At 38.6% G+C, this 19232-nt stretch overlaps 2 protein-coding genes across 9 annotated transcripts in view; one reads left to right on the top strand and one right to left on the bottom strand.

The window, feature by feature from the left end:
* The window catches only part of RUNDC3B (RUN domain containing 3B), a 32420-nt gene extending 26831 nt beyond the window's left edge, over nt 1-5589 (top strand). For both annotated transcript variants that reach the window (XM_035129963.3, XM_035129962.3), the window contains 2 exons: nt 1635-1756; nt 3793-5589. In XM_035129963.3, coding sequence (XP_034985854.1) covers nt 1635-1756; nt 3793-3965 — 295 coding nt within the window. In that variant the 3' untranslated portion in view covers nt 3966-5589. The remainder of the gene's footprint in view (nt 1-1634; nt 1757-3792) is intronic.
* A 2456-nt stretch (nt 5590-8045) lies between these two features.
* Nucleotides 8046-19232, bottom strand: part of SLC25A40 (solute carrier family 25 member 40) — a 12335-nt gene continuing 1148 nt past the window's right edge. For 2 of the 7 annotated variants that reach the window (XM_088654435.1, XM_088654434.1), the window contains exons 3-12: nt 18004-18063; nt 16230-16336; nt 15493-15560; nt 14814-14938; nt 13653-13826; nt 12178-12287; nt 11170-11251; nt 10414-10494; nt 9080-9110; nt 8227-8956 (exon numbers count right to left, since the gene is read on the bottom strand). In XM_088654435.1, the coding sequence (XP_088510561.1) occupies nt 9106-9110; nt 10414-10494; nt 11170-11251; nt 12178-12287; nt 13653-13826; nt 14814-14938; nt 15493-15560; nt 16230-16336; nt 18004-18063 (812 nt within the window). In that variant the 3' untranslated portion in view covers nt 8227-8956; nt 9080-9105. Of the gene's footprint in view, nt 8957-9079; nt 9111-10413; nt 10495-11169; nt 11252-12177; nt 12288-13652; nt 13827-14813; nt 14939-15492; nt 15561-16229; nt 16337-18003; nt 18064-19232 lie in introns of all 7 variants that reach the window. The other 5 variants (XM_060280783.2, XM_088654433.1, XM_088654437.1 and 2 more) reach the window with 3 other exon arrangements.

Here is a 19232-nt window from a genome sequence, read left to right as displayed (position 1 = left end):
GGGATGATTTTTGGCCCAAATTGATCAAGAAACTGTGGTCTTGCAGGCATGAGATAGCTCGACATGTCCTGTTGAGCCTGATCCAAAAGCACTAGGACACAAATTGGATTTTATATAGTGTCTTTATGCTGCATTGCAGTATATGAATGACATTTCAGCAAATGTACCTCTCTATAGGTGGCTTATACGGTACTGTAGTTTAGTTTTAGTTTTTCATATTTATAGCCTGCTTTTCAAGGCAGCAACTTGGTGCATTTAGTGAAAAGAAGTAAAGGATGGCTCGTCTCTGGTCTCCCAGTTGCTGAAGAACAAGGACTTGAATGATTATTTCCAAAGGCTTTAATGTTTTGATTACTGCAGTACATATACTCATTGCTGGCACTTCAGGCAACACACATGACTAATTTTAAATGCAGCTGCAAGGCTGGTACTCTGAACTGTCAAAACTTTAGTTGTTGATCACACACCCCTTTCTGAAATGGGGTGGGCTCATCATAGGGCAGTAAACGTTTATGCAATATCACACTACATATAGTAGGTGGAACCCTCGGTTCCCTACTCTTTTTGCTCCTGCTGGACCTAGTGAAATATCCTCATCTGGGTAGGCACAGTTACTGATGATGCCAAGGTGGGTGGTGCAGTGAGCGCTGAGGGAGTGTCAGATACAGGTTCTGGCAGCCCTGTAGAGGGAGGTGGGTCTCATGGGTCTCATCATGGGGACAGATGAGACAAGTGAGCAGCTTAAGAGAGCCCCCCTTCCCAGGCTCCTCACTAACAGACTGCCCCACTCCTGGCAGAGTCCCCCACATCCTGCTGGAGCCCTTGCCCAGATCCTCAGCCAAATCCTCCATCTGCATTGTCCTGACACAGCCATGGCTTAGCCCAAACATGCAGGCTTCCAGGGAGTAGATGGCAGCCACTTGGCTGCTCCCTAGTTGTTTTGTTGTTTTTCTGCTGTGCTGAGCTAAGCCATAGTTTGGCTTAGCATGCTATCCAAAGTAGGGTCTATGGTTTAGTTCTCTCCAGACTAACCATGACTTCTACACCAAGAACAAACTTTGATTTGGCTTAGCATGTGTGAACCAGGCTACTGAGTATTTGTTTAAGATTTTTAGCTCTTCAAACTTATCAGAGTGGCTTACAATAAATATTTGAATAAATAGTAAAATACAGCAAATCTAGAAAAATCAACATTAAAATAACAAACAAGATGAAATCAAAATTGTGTGTGGAAATAGCTGAATGTTAAAACCTTTAAAGGAATAGTGCAAATGTTCTTAATTCCTTGCCTATATCACCAGTGGAACTCCCTTTGGAATTGTACCCTTGTCTATAACGCTGCAATATCTCTGATATCTCTCTTTAAATAATGAAATGTGTGTATTCATAACTGAGTAGAGGATAACACCTTTTCTTCCTTTATGTAATCCCATGTAATCCCATTTAAAGAAAAACACATTTTAAAATTTCTAGCTTTATTTTATAGTACAGCATATTTGTCTGGAATCACTGATGCGAATAGATGTTTTCCTCTAAGTTACTATTTGCTATAGTACTTTATAATAAAAATAATTGCTGCTTGCATTGTATAGCGGTTTGAAGGTAGTTACTGGAATTGCTAATTGTTTTTACAGAAAGAGTTTTCACAGCCTGGACCAGCTTTCTGCTGATGTTAGCCTTTCTCAGACATCTTTGGATCCAAGCCATTTAGAAGATGGAGATGGAAAACAGGATGGGATGAATTTACTTAGTGAAGGTAATCAGCCTAATAATTTATCTTTGATAAAGTATTTAATACTTTAAAGCAACTTATTTCCATTAGGTTTTTTTTTGTACTGTACCTGCAGCTATCCTGCTTCTTTCCTGCAACCTGCAATAATTCTAAGATCCTAAATCAGGTGAATGCTAAAGGATGGATATTTTCAGTCCCAGTAAAGTCAAGACATTGAGATATAGAACAATCTGTCTTGAATAAGACAATTTGGTAAGGCATTATCTAGCTACTCTGGGAAAGGTTTTTGAGGAGCAGGTTATAATAAGTACATAAAAATAAGTGATGATTTAGGCCCATGTTTTCATCATAAAGCCAACTTGCTTACATGACATTTTATAAAATTTAATTCCATCTTCTCATTGCAAATAATAAGCATCAATTGCAGTTTAAGAAACCATACTCAGTTAAGACCAGAAGATACACATACACATAAGTGTGTTACTTTGCTTAAACACCATCCTACAATTCCATATCGTGTGTGTATGTGTAATACAGGATGGTGTTTAAGCAAAGTAACACACCTATGTGCATCATCACTTTATTTTTATGTACTTATTATAGCCTGCTCTTTAGAAACCTTTCCCAGAGTAGCTAGATAATGCCTTACAAAATTGTCTTATTCAAGACAGAATGTTTTGCACATACAGCAATGTTTAAAAACCTTAAGATTCACTTGTTCAATGGCATGAAGGCCAATTCTCAGCTTGCAGCTTCCAAACAAATTGAAATGCTTCTGCATAGTTCTTTGAATGTGTGAACCACTTGTCACCTATAAGATCTTGGTCCTGTGGGATGAACTGCAGCCTTGCAGCATCCTCCCATACTGCTAAGCTCAAAGTGATGTGCAGATCCTTAAGAGACAGGTCTACTGAGTTGTAATATACAACAGTTTCATGCAGGGAGAAAGGCTATTATGTAGGAACTAGTATCATAACACTATTAGCTGATACCAAGATCCATTTAGTTTCTGTTTTTCACCAAATACTTTCCTGCTTCTCATTTTTTATTCTTTCCAATTGACTGGTCTCATTTTGAAATAAACTGTAATGTATATGTGATGTCTCATGGACAAACTATAGCTTCAAACATAACTTGCCTTCAGATGAAGCTGAGAGAGAAGTAACCCCATTAATAAGTGCAGAGGGAATTCCTCCAAGATAAATCTACCCAGAAAGGAAAAAAAGTTGAATCTGGAAATGAACAGCAATAGGAACAAAAACAGAATGAAGTGAGGAGGGCCAAGTTTGGCTAGAGGGGGCATATACAGCAGCACAGAGGAGTAAGGCGTCAGGAGAAAATGTGATAATCCAACAACTGTGAAGTGATGAACGCTGCCTGGTATTACACTATAGGTTCTGAAACCTTACTGTTACTGCGAGTTAGTAAGAAACTGGATTTTAGCCATTGCAAAAACCCATATATTCTCTGATCAGTAAAAACTTCATTTGGTTTCTCCAGAGAGAGAAAGTCCAAAGCAATGTGTTTTTGAGAAGGTGCCCACAATAGCAAATGGATATTTTGTCTAAATATGAAACTGCTCCATCTTATGACCAAATGTGAAAATGCATGACACCTGCATTATTACAGGTAATGAAATGGTGCTTGGCGGCAGTAGTGGATTGGATGAGAGCAAATAAACTGAAATAAATATATGGGTATATGGGTAAATGGTGAGTTGGGTATAGGGTTTAGGGTTAGATGTGGGGGATCCGTATATATAACAATACAATACAATACAATACATGTAATGTATAGTGTTGAAATTTTACAACTAACATGTAAAATGAAATCAATAATAATAATACAACTGAAGCTGAATTCTGGTAAGACAGGGGGTAGTTCATGGGCAGTTCTTGTATCCAGGAATTAGGTGAAATGCCTGTTCTAGACAGTCACACTTTCCCTGAAATGGGTAGAAGATGGAGCAAAGTGATTGCTTTATGCTCCCTTATTGATCACCCTGGATGGGCCGGTCACTAGTGTTATATATGTTTTGTGGTTTTTTTGGTCTTAAATAGGAAAAGAAGACACCCCTTCGTTGCTTGGTCTCTGTGGCTCTCTGACTTCAGTAGCGAGTTACAAATCTCTCACAAGTCTGAAGTCAAGTGAGTATCTTGCAAGTCCTACAACAGATATGACAAGCCCTGGACTAACACCTTCTGGAGTGGATCTATACAAAGAAGATCTCTGAATTTGTATTCAGTTGACATTCCTTAATTTATCTGCGGTTGAGACTCATACAACATTATGCCCGTTTTAAAAATTGCTACTCTGTCCTTTTTAGCAACATCTAAAAAACAATGGCATGTAGTTGTTGTTTTTTAAAAAAATACTTGACTGCTTACAAATATACAATTAAGGCTGCAAATCATCATTAAGAGAAAAAGGGGTTATCTTAGCTGCCAAAATCTGTCTTCTCTTGAAGCTTACTTTCCTCACTTCTTTAGATATGCTCACATTTACAAGGATAACATAAAACTCAATAGGTAAGTAAAAATATTATTTGACTATATTGTAAGAACAAAGTATTTGAATTGTATTCTATTATGATGGATTGAAAAAACTGAACTACTTAGAGTGGTGGTAGCTATTAGATCTACACCTGAATTTTCATTATACTAGTTTTATTTCCATCAGGGTCTCCCACATATTTGGCATTCTGCCACACTGAACTACTTGCAGGGTACAAAGAGGAGAAATTTGGAGACGGTATCCAAATTGTGCTCATGACATGTCCGAATGTAAAGGTAGGAGACACTTGTAGAGAAAAGTAGTGCAACTATCTATAGTGGTTCCTTTTAAGAACTTTCTGTTTTTCTCCAAAAAGCAAGTATCACAATAGACTTATATGTAAGTCTTGCTACCTGCTCTGTAGTAAAAAGTTTAAATCAGGTGTCACTGGTTAACAGTTAAACAATGCTAGCCATGCTTTTTTGAACCTTTTGCAGTTTAAAGTGCAACCCTTTCTACAGTGTAATGAGTTTCGTTTCCTAGCATTATTGGGAATTGTTACACGCAGTAACCACAGGCTATTTTGTGTAAAAGCATCAATACGCATAAAGCCCCTAAACTTCATGACTGAGAAAATGCTTTATTGTGCCAAAGAAGTTCCATGCATTGTTTTCTAATGTGGAACAACATGGGGGACTCTACAAGTACAGCTAATTTTTGCACTATCATTTTGATTACCTACCATACTTATTATTTTGCCAAAAAGAGATGTGCCTCTTGTAAGACTTGCTATAAAAATTGATTAGCATTAAGAGAAAGCAGATATACATGAAATTCATTGTGTTGGCAAGTTTATTATTTTTCATATGTGCTGAGCTAAATTATGAGACAAAACAAGACAATGCTCCTGCTTTGCCAGTTGTTACGTACGGACTACCTGATAAAAGTAATGCAATGCATGTTAATTATCTCTTGTAAAATAGTTATCTTTTAAGAACAGGAGGAAAAAATGAAGTCTTTACAGCCAAGTTTTGAGAGGTATATAGAGAATTGTTAGCAGGTTTGTATGTGTGAACTCTTCCTTGGGACAGTTTACTGTTGATCTGGAAACATGACTTTGTCACGCCAGTTATTGACTAGTTGGAGCAGCTGGGATCAAAGCCTTTTTCTTTTTTTACAGACCATAACTAAAATCTCTAGTTTGTATGTGAAACCAGTCAGGTCAATATTTGTGCATGAAAAGTTTACTGTCTTTGTTCTGAAATCCTGTCAAGCTTTCAGACTAGGGGGAAAAAAACCCAAATTGTAAAGACTTGCGCAGCTGTATCAAATGTTGCATGTGCATTAAACATTTTGTACTATTACTACTTTTGTTGTACTTTTTCTTTATAACAGAAATATTGCCTGCCATTGTTTTATCATTCTAGCTTGTACACAATCTTGAGAAGGATTTTAATAGGTGTTACATAATACCACAATAAATGAATATTGATTCAAACGGAACTAACGGTCAAGTGCACTACACCAATGTTATCTTAAGGGAATTGCAGAGTTGTGCTAGGAAACTATAGTGTTCAACTTTGCATTACAGACTGTTTTACTACAGACATCATTATTTACAATTATATGCTGCTTTGTCTGAAAGATCTTTAAGTGGTTTACAATAGGTAAATGTGGTTAGAACATACTGCATAAACCCTACATCAATTACTGCGGCTACCATTTTCTTTCACTTACAAGGTGTGGAAACTTTATTTTGGGAGTTAATTTGTAACTATGTTTTAACTGGACCATTTGCAATGCTGCTATGCCAAATATTTGTACTACATTACATTTTTGTAAGCTTATGATTGATTTTAAAACCTGAAAGAAAAAAGGGAAAGTGGCTATAAAGGGAAAGTTGCATTTAAAAAGCAATTTGCCCAAACTTCTCTCAAACGTGGTCATATAATCTGTACAATGAGTTGCTACTGGTGGATTGTAATTTTGGTGCTTTAGTGTTTTTGTAATTGATAGAGAAGAGGATGGCAAGTATAGTCAAACCACCCCTGTACGAGCATCCTCACCCTTTCTGGAGGTGTATACTGAGCGGGCTTTGCCCCCTAAGGAAGGCGGAGCTTTTAAGTTCCCAAACTTACTTACTGGGCTCTGGGATGCTCTAGAGCAGGCATCCCCAAACTTCAGCCCTCCAGATGTTTTGGATTACAATTCCCATCTTCTCCGACCACTGGTCCTGTTAGCTAGGGATCATGGGAGTTGTAGGCCAAAACATCTGGAGGGCCACAGTTTGGGCATGCCTGCTCTAGAGAGATCTCATTAGGCCATCCAAGTTCCTGCAGGATCTTGTGAGCGCCTCCCAGGAGAGCCCTGTAAGCAGGTCTGGGAGCTTAAAAGTTATTTCTGAGCTGGGAAAATGCTGCACACAAAAGAGCTTTTAAGCTCTTTGCCTTCAGTACACTTACTTTGTGATTTCAACTGCATAGTTAAACACATGTAAGTTCAATTCATCCTATATTTTAAATAGTTAAACACATGTAAGTTGTGATCATACTGTATTTTAAATTGTTCAGTTATGTTTTAAGGTGCCACCTTGAGCTTTTTATAAGGAAAGGTGTGGTACAATGTTTTAAATAAGGATGTAGAATGACAGTTTGCTGTGATCACAACTGTTCGTGAAATTTTGAAATTTAAGATGTTAAATTTTCTTGACTACTAGAAACATATTTTGAGGAAGATGTTTATCTTCAGAATTAGCAGTACTACGATAAGTGAAATAAATAGCCCAATGGATTTGAAACATCTATAACAGTGATAGAGCTGCAAGTGCTGGTCTAAAGTGTACTATGATTCTTATATAACAATGCACTACATTTTCACTTGTGGGTGTGCTAACTTTTTTAATGGTCTTTGTTCTCTTCCGTCCCCTCCCAAATTTATCACTCCTTCAACTTCAGTACATGGAGATGCTGCAGTGGTAGAGGTTTTACTTTGCAACATTCAGTGTATTGGCTTTGGAAAGCTCCCTATTAGTCACAGTCCTATCCTATTTAGTGCTGATTTATTTCATTTCCAACACTGACTGCTAAGCTCTATCACAAATCTTGACACTCGTTTACTTTCACTAAGTTAGATACAAACCACTCCCACAGAAATCAAGTTCCAGACAACTGCTTGTAAAATGTATGTTCCTTCTCGTTATAGTGAAAGTTACACTTCTGTTTCCCCTTTGAAAATTCTCTACATATTTAACTGAAAAAATAAGGTTTTCTTTACATGTTAAGAAGTGGGCCCTGCAACAAAATACTGCAGTGCAGAGTGCTCCTTTTCAGATTTCAACCAGTCCTTTAATTCCCTTCCCAATTTTCCACTCAGTCAATATTCTATGTCTATGGAGCATTTCTCCCTTCCCTCCTGAATTTCTTTGTACATCTGTAAAATTCAGCATTTCCCCAAGCCTGTAGCTGCCACCCTCCTGTAAGTGTAGTTTGGTTTCAGGCACACAAGCGTAATCACTTGCAGAATGAGTTCATTAGTATATACGATTTTGAAACATTTTCCTACCCTTAACCTTGAAACAACTTGTCCTTCCAAACCCAGTGCGTAATATCTTAACCTCCTACATGTACCTTTTCTTTTCTCTTCTCCTTATGATATAACCAATAACATGTCATATTGGTATTTAAATCTCAATTAAGAGTACATTGGGGGGGGGAGTAATGTTGAGTTAATGACATGTTTTATACCACCCAGAATAATTTAAACTCTGTGTGAATATATTAGAGTAATTTCTACAGCTGGCAAAAGATAATTGGCTATGTGCGATATTGAATGAATTTAATAATGTATTGCCCGTGTGCATACACTGTATTATCAAGTACAACTGGAAGCTTATTAACCCTTTACTAGGAAGCATGACATGCATAATTCTAGGCTAGGTGTGTGTACCCATTTGCAAAACAACTGGATGCACGCCTGTATCAGTCCTGGAAAGACACCAAGTGTAAACTTTCTATTTTATTAAGAAAATACATTTTCCTTGTTTAATTAAAAAGGTGATAGTTTCTGGGTAATGGCATGCTAAAGGTTTTGGTAACATAACAGTGTAGAAATATCCAAACCAGGAAATTCTCATGGTTTTCATTAAGGTCTGTGCTTATTAAACATAGCTGCTGAAGGGATTTTGTTTGTCCTACTCTTATGCCTTATTCACATACGCTGTAAACCTGGATTATTCAATCACATGATGTCGGCACTCTAAATAATATGGCCTTGAGTGTCTGAGCCATTATTTCCTTTGTGGAAATACAATCTTGTATGTATAATTTAAAAATACGATTCTGTGGGGAAAAAATATTGCTAAAACCAGCTGGACTGTTACCAGCTATATGGTTAGCTACATCAAGTGGCTGCTGTATGAAAGAAATTTCGATTTTCCTGGAGGAAGCCTGCAGCAGTTCATCGAGTGTGCAGCATTCTTCTTTTGCAGAACTAGGTTCTCCTCCTGAACTTGAAGGCATGCATGATATGCAAGGGTGTTGTCAACTATATTTTTAAGATGTAAAATTATCTTATGGACCTTCTTACTGCTGCCACCAAGTTTACAGAATCGGCATTAAAGGTTCTTCATAGCTTTGTCTTTATTTATTCTACGGAAGAAAGCCTTCGCATATTCATAGGCGCTGATCATTATGGCACAAGCAGGAGCAATTTTTGTCAGTCTTGGAATAATGCCTACAGAAAAGATAAATTACAACTATTCAAGAGTATGGAAGTACTTAGTGGGAGATCATCACTAAACTACTGTATGTAATTGCTTAAATTTTTGCACCACTGGCACAGTGTTGTAGTACTTACCCATTTATTTCAATCATTTGTTATGTTTAGCCTAGAAGAGGGGAGGGGACATGATAATTGTCTTCAAATATCTGAAGGACTGTCACACAAAAGATGGAGCAGAGTGGGGCCAGAACCAATTATCTATATTTCATAATTCTCAAGTCTAAAGGGACCACACAGTATGTTCATTTGCTTATTGTATATAACACAATAAAACTGATAGTGAAGCATTGTTGTACTGGCATTTATAACTATTAGCTAGGTTTCTCCTGTTGTTCAGTCTTGCAATCTGAATGCTCTTGTATTTATCACTGTGCAGAAACCATTATACCAATATATTTTTACAGACACCATCTCACAAGATCACTGCACATAACAAACCTACAATGTACAGAAAGCACAGGTTTGTCAAGCCTTGAGCCATCATCCATAAACAAAATATTCGGAGCATATGAATAGTGGCTTTGTAGCAGATTTAAAAGAGATCAAAGCCATTTGAAAAGTAAGGCTAATAAATCTGAATTATCAACAATGCAGTTGAATGAGCTTAATTATTGTTAATATAATAAAGTTCATAGATTATTTGAGAGATTCAAAAACACAACCCTAATTGTTTACCCATAATAATGTTCATGGTAATGCTTCAGGCTCTCATAGAGACTGTGAAAGTACACTACATTTTTATTTGCCAAGGCTGTTTCTCCAGAATTTTTGTAGTTATTTTACCTGCATCCCATTCTTACATGGGGGCTTAACAGTTTCTCATAATCGGAACTGATCAGTGCCCCAGAGGCCTCCCCAATTAAATAACTGAGTTAGTTTCTTTTCCACTTTTCACAACTGCAAAAGTTTGTAGGGAAACTTTGCTATGCAAAACAACAAAGAGATATTGTCATAACTACAGAAAGACTGTCATAATTGCTAAATGTTTCAAATAGCTTAAGGTGCATTCCTAATCAGAGCTGCTCCTAACAATTGGGCAGGACCACCACTGCATCTGGAGTCCTGCCCAGTCCAGAGCTTCTGCAGTGATTGGGCATGATGCTGTCATGTGATGGCAGTGGGGTTGGCTTTGGCTCCAATGAATCCTAGGCAGGTTCAGTCCCGCACCACCCCCTGCCATAAATCGGACAGAACGGGGAGTGCTGCACCACAGATGGAGGCGGGCAGGACTGGGTGAAAGGATCTTGTGGCCCACTATGGCACTGAACAGGAACAGGGTGTGTGGGGTGGTGGTGAAGGGTATTTGGACTGCACAGTAAGTTCTGTTGTAGATACTATGATACTGCCTAAGACAAACAATATATGGAAAACATATCAACCTCTAGCTTAGTGAGAAAGCAATAATTTACCAGTATATAATCCAGTAAATCCGTTTTCTGCAACAATTCTCTTCATTAATTTCCATATCGATACACTCCTCTGCTGTGAAGCTGAGTAAAACAAAACTACTAAATGGGAGTAGAAAATTGTGGATGTACAATTAAATGTCAATTATACTTCTACCGAGCCACATCTCTCTGATGGTAAATTTTGCAAGGAGGCACCATTTTCAGGTGGGACTGCTTTCAAACCCCCCCCTCAACATTTTTATCTCACCTTTTTATATCAAGAATGTTCAAGAGCAGTGGTTCCCAAACTTTTTCTCTCATGGAACACAAGAAAATTGCTCAGAGTCTTGGACCATGAAATAATTTTTCTGCTGGTTGTAGTATTTGTAATGTGATGTGCTAGATGCAGTGTGATTGTTAATTTTATTTCTTATATTGTATTTTATTGTATTACAATTTTAATACCATAGAATTCAAAATGTAATGCAATAAAACATAATAAATAAATAAGTGCTTTATTGGAAATAACTATTACACACTTGATTCAGAGCTGGCTGAATATTCTCTTGCCTTCCTGATCATATAAAAGAGGCCAGAAGGCCGCACATTCTACAGCTTCAAAATATTCACTAAGGGCAGTCCACGAAGTGTGTGGTCCTTCGATGATGTTACAAAGGTATTGATGATGCTGGTTAGATCACCAAGAATGTGTTTCAATAAATATTGTACTCAATAGTGGATCTGAAAGAAAAAAATACTTGGTGAATTAGAACTTACCATGTGTGCTGGCAGGTTCCCACATTTCAGTCTGCTTGTGTGTTTTAACTACATCAAAAGGTAAAGTTAATACAGCAGCAATCTAGGGGGTAATTAATTTTTTGAATGTTAACAGTACCCATAGGCAAATAGATTCCATTGCAACTTTCAGTGTAAGAATAAAATACAATTCTCTGTGTGCTGACTTGCATCATGTTTGACTGCACTAACACAATCTAATACATTTAAAATATTTAAGTTCCAATTAGCTCAATGAGAGTGAAGTATACACATGAGACTGTTAATATAGCATGAAATACTGATGATACAAAATCCTGAATTTTAAACTGAGAGCTTATCCATGTTAAATTCAGCATCTAGGTTCTAGGTGGGAATCAAAGCAATTTTCACTCTGCAAATCATAACCTTTTTATTTGCAATAAAAAGTACAATCTTGTGTGTGTACATTTGAGTAAACATACATACGAATGAAGTGCTATGCATTTTGCTTGGCTTAAAATGTGCAATAATGTAATATTATAATAGTGCATCTGCAACAGCACAACTGGATGCTTTCATCTTCCCCATAATGTGATTACTACAGATATGTTTAGCATCTCATCTAGCTTGGTCCTTCTAAGTAAACATGCATAAAACAATGCTGTGAGTTTATGTTGAAACAACCAAACCACAGCCTATTTACTTCAAAGAAAGTACAACTGAAATTAACAGGACATTGTTCCAAATAAATGTGCTAAGAACATCATTGCCTTGCCTTGGCTTTAATAAACTGAGTTTTTTTCTCTTTCATTTGGTGCTTCTCTGTTGATACCTTAAAAGTGCACAAGGAGTTTCCCATTCAGAATGCCTTCTTATTTTGTTGCCTAAGTATAGATCTGCCCTCTCATTTAAATTATCATGACACTCTATATACAAGACTACTGTATACACAAATACACTTTCAAGTCTTATGTAAAAATTACGTAATTTCTATTAGATGAAAATGTTATCAACAAAAATTAGACTTACAGAACCAGCTACTGCTCCTGATGAGAAAGTGATAAGGAATGTTGGCTCCCTTTTACCTAATTTCTTGCATAACTTCTTCTTGAAGTATTCATAGTTACACCAGTACAGTGCTATAGGGCAGAAAGTCAGAAAATGCAACAGAGGCTTTTTACAATCTGAAAACAGAGAACTACAGTGATCAGGTTTTCCATGTCTATACAGTCATACCTTGGAAGTCGAAAGGAATCCGTCCCAGAAGTCCGTCCGACTTCCAAATCGGAAGCTGCGGAACTCATGTTGGGCGTTGGGGTTCCAAAAGAATGTTTGAAAACCGAAACACTCACTTCTGGGTTTCGATCATTCGGGAGCCGATTTGTTCGGGAGCCAAGGCATTTGAGATCCAAGGTACAACTATATATGGTTAGCAGTTAAACAAATAGACGGAAGCAATTGTGCTTCCACAAAGCAAACTAATTGCTCGTCACATTGTCACTTGCCACACTGTGGAATAAAAATATAATAATCATGTGCAGGGAGGGGGTATGCCAGCCAACTTGTCAAATTGTTGTCAACTGATATTAGTGTGCATTAGTTTGAACCTTAAGACCATACTCCTATACAATGAACTCAGAAGTAAGCACCAGTTAAAACTGTGCTTACTTCCAAGTCAATCATTTGTAGGATCAGGTTGTATATCTGAGTTTGGACCAAAAATGGTTTTCATTGGGGGCCATTTGGAGGAATGAAAGTAAAGTTGCTTGAGTTATCTCAAGGTAGAAATAGTTCTTCTTGGTCACTCTTAATACTCTAATCACAGAATTTTTGTTTTTAAACCATTGCTTTAATTAGCATTACACTGGAACCTCGGTTTATGAACACCTCGCTTTATGAATTTTCGGTTTACGAACGCCGCGGACCCATCTAGAACGGATTAATTCACTTTCCATTACTTTCAATGGGAAAGTTCGCTTCAGTTTATGAACGCTTCAGTTTATGAACAGACTTCCGGAACCAATCGTGTTCATAAACCGAGGTACCACTGTATTTATATGTGGGCAAATGGGATAGTAAAAAAGTTGGGCTGGAAACTTGTGGACCTAGCTACAGAGTGTTTAAAAATAATAGAGCACTTCAGTGCTCACAGTGTGTGGCTGGGCATTGCTGTAGGGCCAGTTTCTATTTCAACCCTCCCCCCTCCCTGAAAATACTCTGTTTAGTATTGGAAGCATGGCATAACCACCAAAAATCAAAGTTTATTTTTTTTCAACATTTTTTAAAAGCTTCATACATTCAGTCATGGTGGAAAGGAAATAAACGTATTGGCCTTCATTAATTACATGCAGACACCCATACATTTCATACTTGTAAAGCAGTGCCTTATTTGGATTCTTTCCTCTTGCCTTTTCAGACATCCAAAATTGGCAAAATCTTCATCTGAAAAGAATCTGCATCAGCCAATATAACCAAAAGTACTACCAATACAAAACAAGTCATACCTGAGAATGGTACATCTCTAAGAACTGTGGGACCCCATCCTTTCCAGAGTGAAAGCCAACCACTTTGGGTCACATTACTACTAATGCAAGCAAACAGCATTTTATAACTCAACCGCCGAGACTGCATTCTTGTTTTTATCATTTCGATCGGACTTGTTGCAGTGGCTGCACACACTAAGTGGGAAGGGAGGAACACAATATGTTCAATAGCTATCTCAACAGAACATTTCCCATAGTAGCATCTGGAAGAGAAGATTTGCTTTCTCTGTTTTATCCATGCCTGCCATTTGTTCAATGCCTGCCCCCCCCCCAGCTGCCGATCCAGCCATAAGGCCAGATCAGGCCCTCCCCACCGCCGCCGACCTCCCGCCACCCCAGCTGCCGATCCGGCCATAGGGCCGGATCGGGCCCATCGCCGCAGCCACCGCTGGCGGCCTTCCCACCTGCCGATCCGGCCCTATGGCCGGATCGGGCCTTTGCAGCCGCCGCCGGCCTCCCGCCAGCCTTTAAAGTGCCTTTTTTTAAAGGCCCTGGAACAAATTAATCCATTCCCAATGCATTCCTATGGAAAACATTGTTCCGATTTACGAATGTCTCTACTTACGAATGTGCATTCGGAACAGATTAAATTTGTAAGTAGAGGTTCCACTGTATTTTAAACACCACAACCATTCCTTTGGTGCAACTCTGAATGTTCCATTTTATTACTCAACATCTACAGATAGTTGCTGCAAGAGATCATGTGAGGTTCTAAAGTCTAGTGACATCAATATACTGATGACACCCAGTTTTATTATTTTCTTCTAATCCCACCTAGAACCAGCAACAGACGAGGGCTAATAAACCGAAGCCTAAAGCAGATAAGACTGAGGTGAGTCAACTGCGCTTTGTACAGAAAAGCGTCAAACAAACTCAGAAAGGTATCTCAAGTTCTGAAGTGTGGCTAAGAGAAAGTGTTAGGCCTGCACCAGCCAAAATCTTTTGGGCTTATATCTGAGTATGAGGAATGGCTAATAATATAAGTGTTTCCTAGGTTACACTCTCGCAACATTTGCTTTATTATAAAATGCTAGCTATAAGCAATGGAACTTATCCAAACTTTCTTTTAAACCACATGAAATAAAGTTTTAACAGCAAACTAGAGAGCAGAGACTGACTCACATCTAGCTAGGCCACCTGCAATAAGTGGAACGGAATCATGATCTTCTCCTATTATAGAACCGAAGGTATCATGTAGTTGATCATAGCAGGTAAAATAAACTACAGTTGTTGGAACTGAAACTGCTCTAAAACAAAAGTATAAATATTTAGTAAAGTTGCCAATCATTAAACACTTACTTGCTCAGTTAGCTGTTGCCCCTCTAGTTTAACTGGTTAAAATATGAGTGTCTAGATCAGAACTATTCCAGGTGTCCATAGGCCTCTAACACCCTTTATCTATCCTGACTGTGCTGAAAGCAAAAAGAACTCAATAATCCCAACAGATGAATGAAAATTGTGTCAATGCTCAGATGAATCGCAAGCCCTACCTTACAGCTAGCTATTCAAACTTCAAAATGCAATTGCACTACAAAACTTGCATTCATACAATTGCAAAACCCATATATACAAGGAGCACGTGTCTATGTCTCTGCCAAGGTATTTTGCCCTTCCTGCAGCAGATCTTCTAACAGCAAAGGAGCCTGTAACTGCATGCTTGGCACAACATCAAAGCGCCTTTCCCTCTCAGCTGCTTCCTGTTTTACAGATGATGGGGAGGAGAGGAACCCAGAGGGCCAGACTCTGTTGCAGGCCTGCTTTACAGGAAGCTATATAGGAAGACAATAACTATATAACTTACAGCGATGGAAGTAGTCCACTCCACAGGCTTCTCACACCCTCTCTTTGAACAATTTTCACAAAAGCATCCTAAATTAGCCAAATATGAAGACAGGAAGGGTTACAGATTTCTATAAGTCCTGTTTGGTCTGCAGCTACAAATTGTTTATTTTTTGGTAAGTCTACAAAAACATTTTAAAAATATTTTGCACACTAATGCACTAGTTCGTGGGGGGTGCAGACAGTCCAATATATTGGCCTAGTGACTAAGGGAAGTCAGATCTGTATGAGTCTAGTCTCATCTTATACCAAGTCAGTAAGCTTGGAAGCCATTTCTTGACTATGACAAGGAATGTCCAAGGGCACAGAAAGCAGTAATTTTGGATACCACAACAGCTAAGCAGGATCCTTCCATTTGCAACCTGTTATGTGTTAGGAGTTAGTTAAATCATATTTCTTTTCTTACCAATACTCATATATTGGTAATTCCTGGTAATTAGAACTAGCCCTTGATGCTGATCCTATTTTTAAAAGGTTTGCTTTATTTCTGACTTACATCCCCGCCCCCGGAGCAGAGTTATCTTAAAGCTAGGCAGACACCAACTCTTACCACAATAATGAGAATGATCAATGCTTCTGCTCCAAACACAAAATACATTGAATTCATACTATGATAATTTTTTTATTGAAAAAAGCAACAGCCTGTAGAGTGTTGTGCTCAGAGTTAAAACTAGTAGGATTAAATATGTTTCTCCTTACTGTCATGCCAGTAAAACGTCCAGCTGTCTTATGCAAAGTTTTGCCAGTTCCATTTTCATAGAGATAAACATGATCTGTCAAGCCATCAGAATCCAAAAAAGCCTTTCCTGATAAAAGGGTGAACAAAAAACCTGTCATGTTGTTTGTAACGGGCGGTGTGTGTGTGTGTGAAGCATGGGCTCAGGCACATTTAGTGGAAGGGGGGTGATATTCACTCAGGCCTTGGGAAGGTATTTATTTTATTTAACAAAATGCATATACCACTTGCAAAATATTCCATTGGTTCATTAGAAAAATAGTTCTCTTCTGCTTTAACTCCTGGGCACAAAGCTGGCAGTTCATTATGCATAAAGTTGATTTTATATAAATTGGAAGTCACCCCTTGTCACCTGGTTGTCTCCTATAAAGCAGCTCCAACATCACTTGGGCTTCTAGCAAATTAGTCCAGGTGCCTTATGGTGAAGTAGCACAGTCAACAATTTACAGCTATCCATAAAAGTGGTTTTGCCTTCTGTCTAAGGCCTCACTTCTGGAATGTTACACTAATGCCTGCCTGGATGCTTCTTGCTGGATTTCAGTGGGGTCAACAGCTCTAATGACTAAGTATTAGAGTAAGTATTAGAGTTAGCTTAAATTTCCAAATGTATTCTCACACTTTATTTTTTTCTTATTTCACTGGTAACAGGTCCACATTCTATTAACATAGCTATCTCTATAATTCATGTTACAGGTAGGTAGCCATGTTGGTCTGAATCGAAACAAAATTAAAAAATTCCTTCAGTAGCGACTAAGTTTTTATTTTGGTATGAGCTTTCATGTGCATGTGCACATATTTCGTGTATCTGATGAGGTGTGCATGCACATGAAAGCTCATACCAAAATAAAAACTTAGTTGGTCTTTAAGGTGCTACTGAAGGAATTTTTTCTATAATTCTTGCGTGGTTTCTTAAGGTTAAGCTTTGGCTCTGCATCTAGCACCTGCCCGCTTGGCTACCTGCTACTGTACTGTGTAATTTGGGCTTGGGGCTTGAGATGCAGAGGGTTCTTGTCTCCTCAAATCATAGGGGCATCTAGTGTAATCAGAGGTTCTCCTGACTCAGGCTGAGTGGGCTAACAGAAGTGGTGGCAGCTTCTACCTAGCAGGATTCATTTGACCTTTGTCATCTGGTATCTTGTACACTGCCTGCCCTTTACACTGCTTGATTACAATAAAGCAGTCTATGCAGTTTACGATGCTCAGGTTGAGTTTGCAGTTGTAGTGGGTTGTATTCTGCTATTATTTGTTACGAATTGCAATTTTTTAAAGGATTTTTTCCCCACCCTGAGATCTTTGGGTTAAGGGTAGGGTATAAATATTTTAAATACATAATTAAATAAGTTAAGGAAACTCTGTACTAGATCCCTTATATACATTAATACTAATTGGCTTATGGAGCATACATTTGGGAGGTATACAAGTACCTGCTAGATATTTCCTGTTGCAGAAATAGTGATGAACAAACATAATTTACCACTCCATTCTGCCACTGTATATATTGGAAGTTAAAGCTCTCTTCACTCTTAAATTAAGCATACTTTTACCTTTTAACATCATTCACAAATACAACAGTAACCAGTATACCAAGCTCAGTCTTGCATGCATAATAGCCTTCATAGTTCTGTGACCCCCACACAATACTTTCTCCTCCACCATTAAAGCAACATTTTATCAAAACATAAACAGAACAGGCACCCTTTTATCTGTATCCCATATGCATATCTATAAGGATTTTACCTTTCAGGTTTGGATTGCTCTGGGCTTGCAGTCGAACTTTAACAACATCTAGGGGTGTCACTAAAGCAAAAATAAAAATTGTCTTGTGGGAAACCTTTAGAATACATAAATTAGTTGGCAATAAGGATTTAAAAATAAAGCTAAATAAATGAATATACATAAATCAGCAAAGTCTTGATCTCTGTTGCCCCAGAGGGCAGTAGAAGGCACATTTCAATTGAGCATAAAGAGAAATTTATTAATGCTAACAGTGATTCAACAAAGAAACGAGTTACTGACCTTGAGGCTCTCCTGTTCAATGTCTTCAAGCTGAAGCCGGACAACCATCGGTTGTGGATGCTCTAACAACTCTAGATTTCCTACATCAAAAAGGGGACTGGACTAGATGGCCTCTAAGACCAGCCTCCAGTTCCAGGATTCTACTGGCTTACCATGAATGAAGGTATCATTCTCACTTTATGCCTCCTCTTACATGAGCTCAATGAACTACAGTCCATGGTGTAGCATTACATTCAAACCAGGGATTCATAGCTGCCAAGTCCGGGTCGTAAAGATCCGGTGGCGCATCGCCCTTCTATGGGCATCAGAAAATGGCGGCGCCAGCGCTGGAAGTCGCTTCCGCGCATGACCGGAAACACGTAAAAGCGACTTCCGGCGCCGGCATTTTCTGATGCCCATAGAAGGGCGAAGCGCCACCGGAAGTCGCGTCACGCAACTTCCGGTCATGCGCGGAAGCGACTTCCGGCGCCGGCGACGCCATTTTCTGGTGCCCATAGAAGGGCAAAGCGGCACCAGAAAAATGGCCGCCGGGAAGAAGCGAATTTAAGGGAGAATGCCGGGATTTATCGCCAAACGGGATACCGCCGGGAAACAGTAAGAAAAAAGGGGTTTTCCCGGCGGATACGGGATACTTGGCAGCTATGGGGATTGTTGCTTGTTTTGCTAAAACAAACCATGACTGGTAAGCCAGGAACAAATCTTTGTCTCTTTGAAGCTAAACAAACCACAATTGCCAGTTTGGATACAGTCATTTGGCACCAAGCCAAAATATTGTTTCTGGTCCTACTCTCACTATGGAAAGAATGAAGCAGGAGCTGTCTGCACATAGATAGATAGATACTTTATTGCCATTGTACTTTAAATAGTACAACAAAATTGAATGCCCTCCCTTAAAAACATAACAAAAACACAATTACAGTCATACACATACTGTACATACACATCCCCCT

The sequence above is a fragment of the Zootoca vivipara genome, chromosome 11 (genome assembly GCF_965207765.1).
Source record: "Zootoca vivipara chromosome 11, rZooViv2.hap1.1, whole genome shotgun sequence".
Lineage (NCBI taxonomy): Eukaryota > Metazoa > Chordata > Lepidosauria > Squamata > Lacertidae > Zootoca > Zootoca vivipara.
This window is presented reverse-complemented; position numbering and strand designations above follow the sequence as displayed.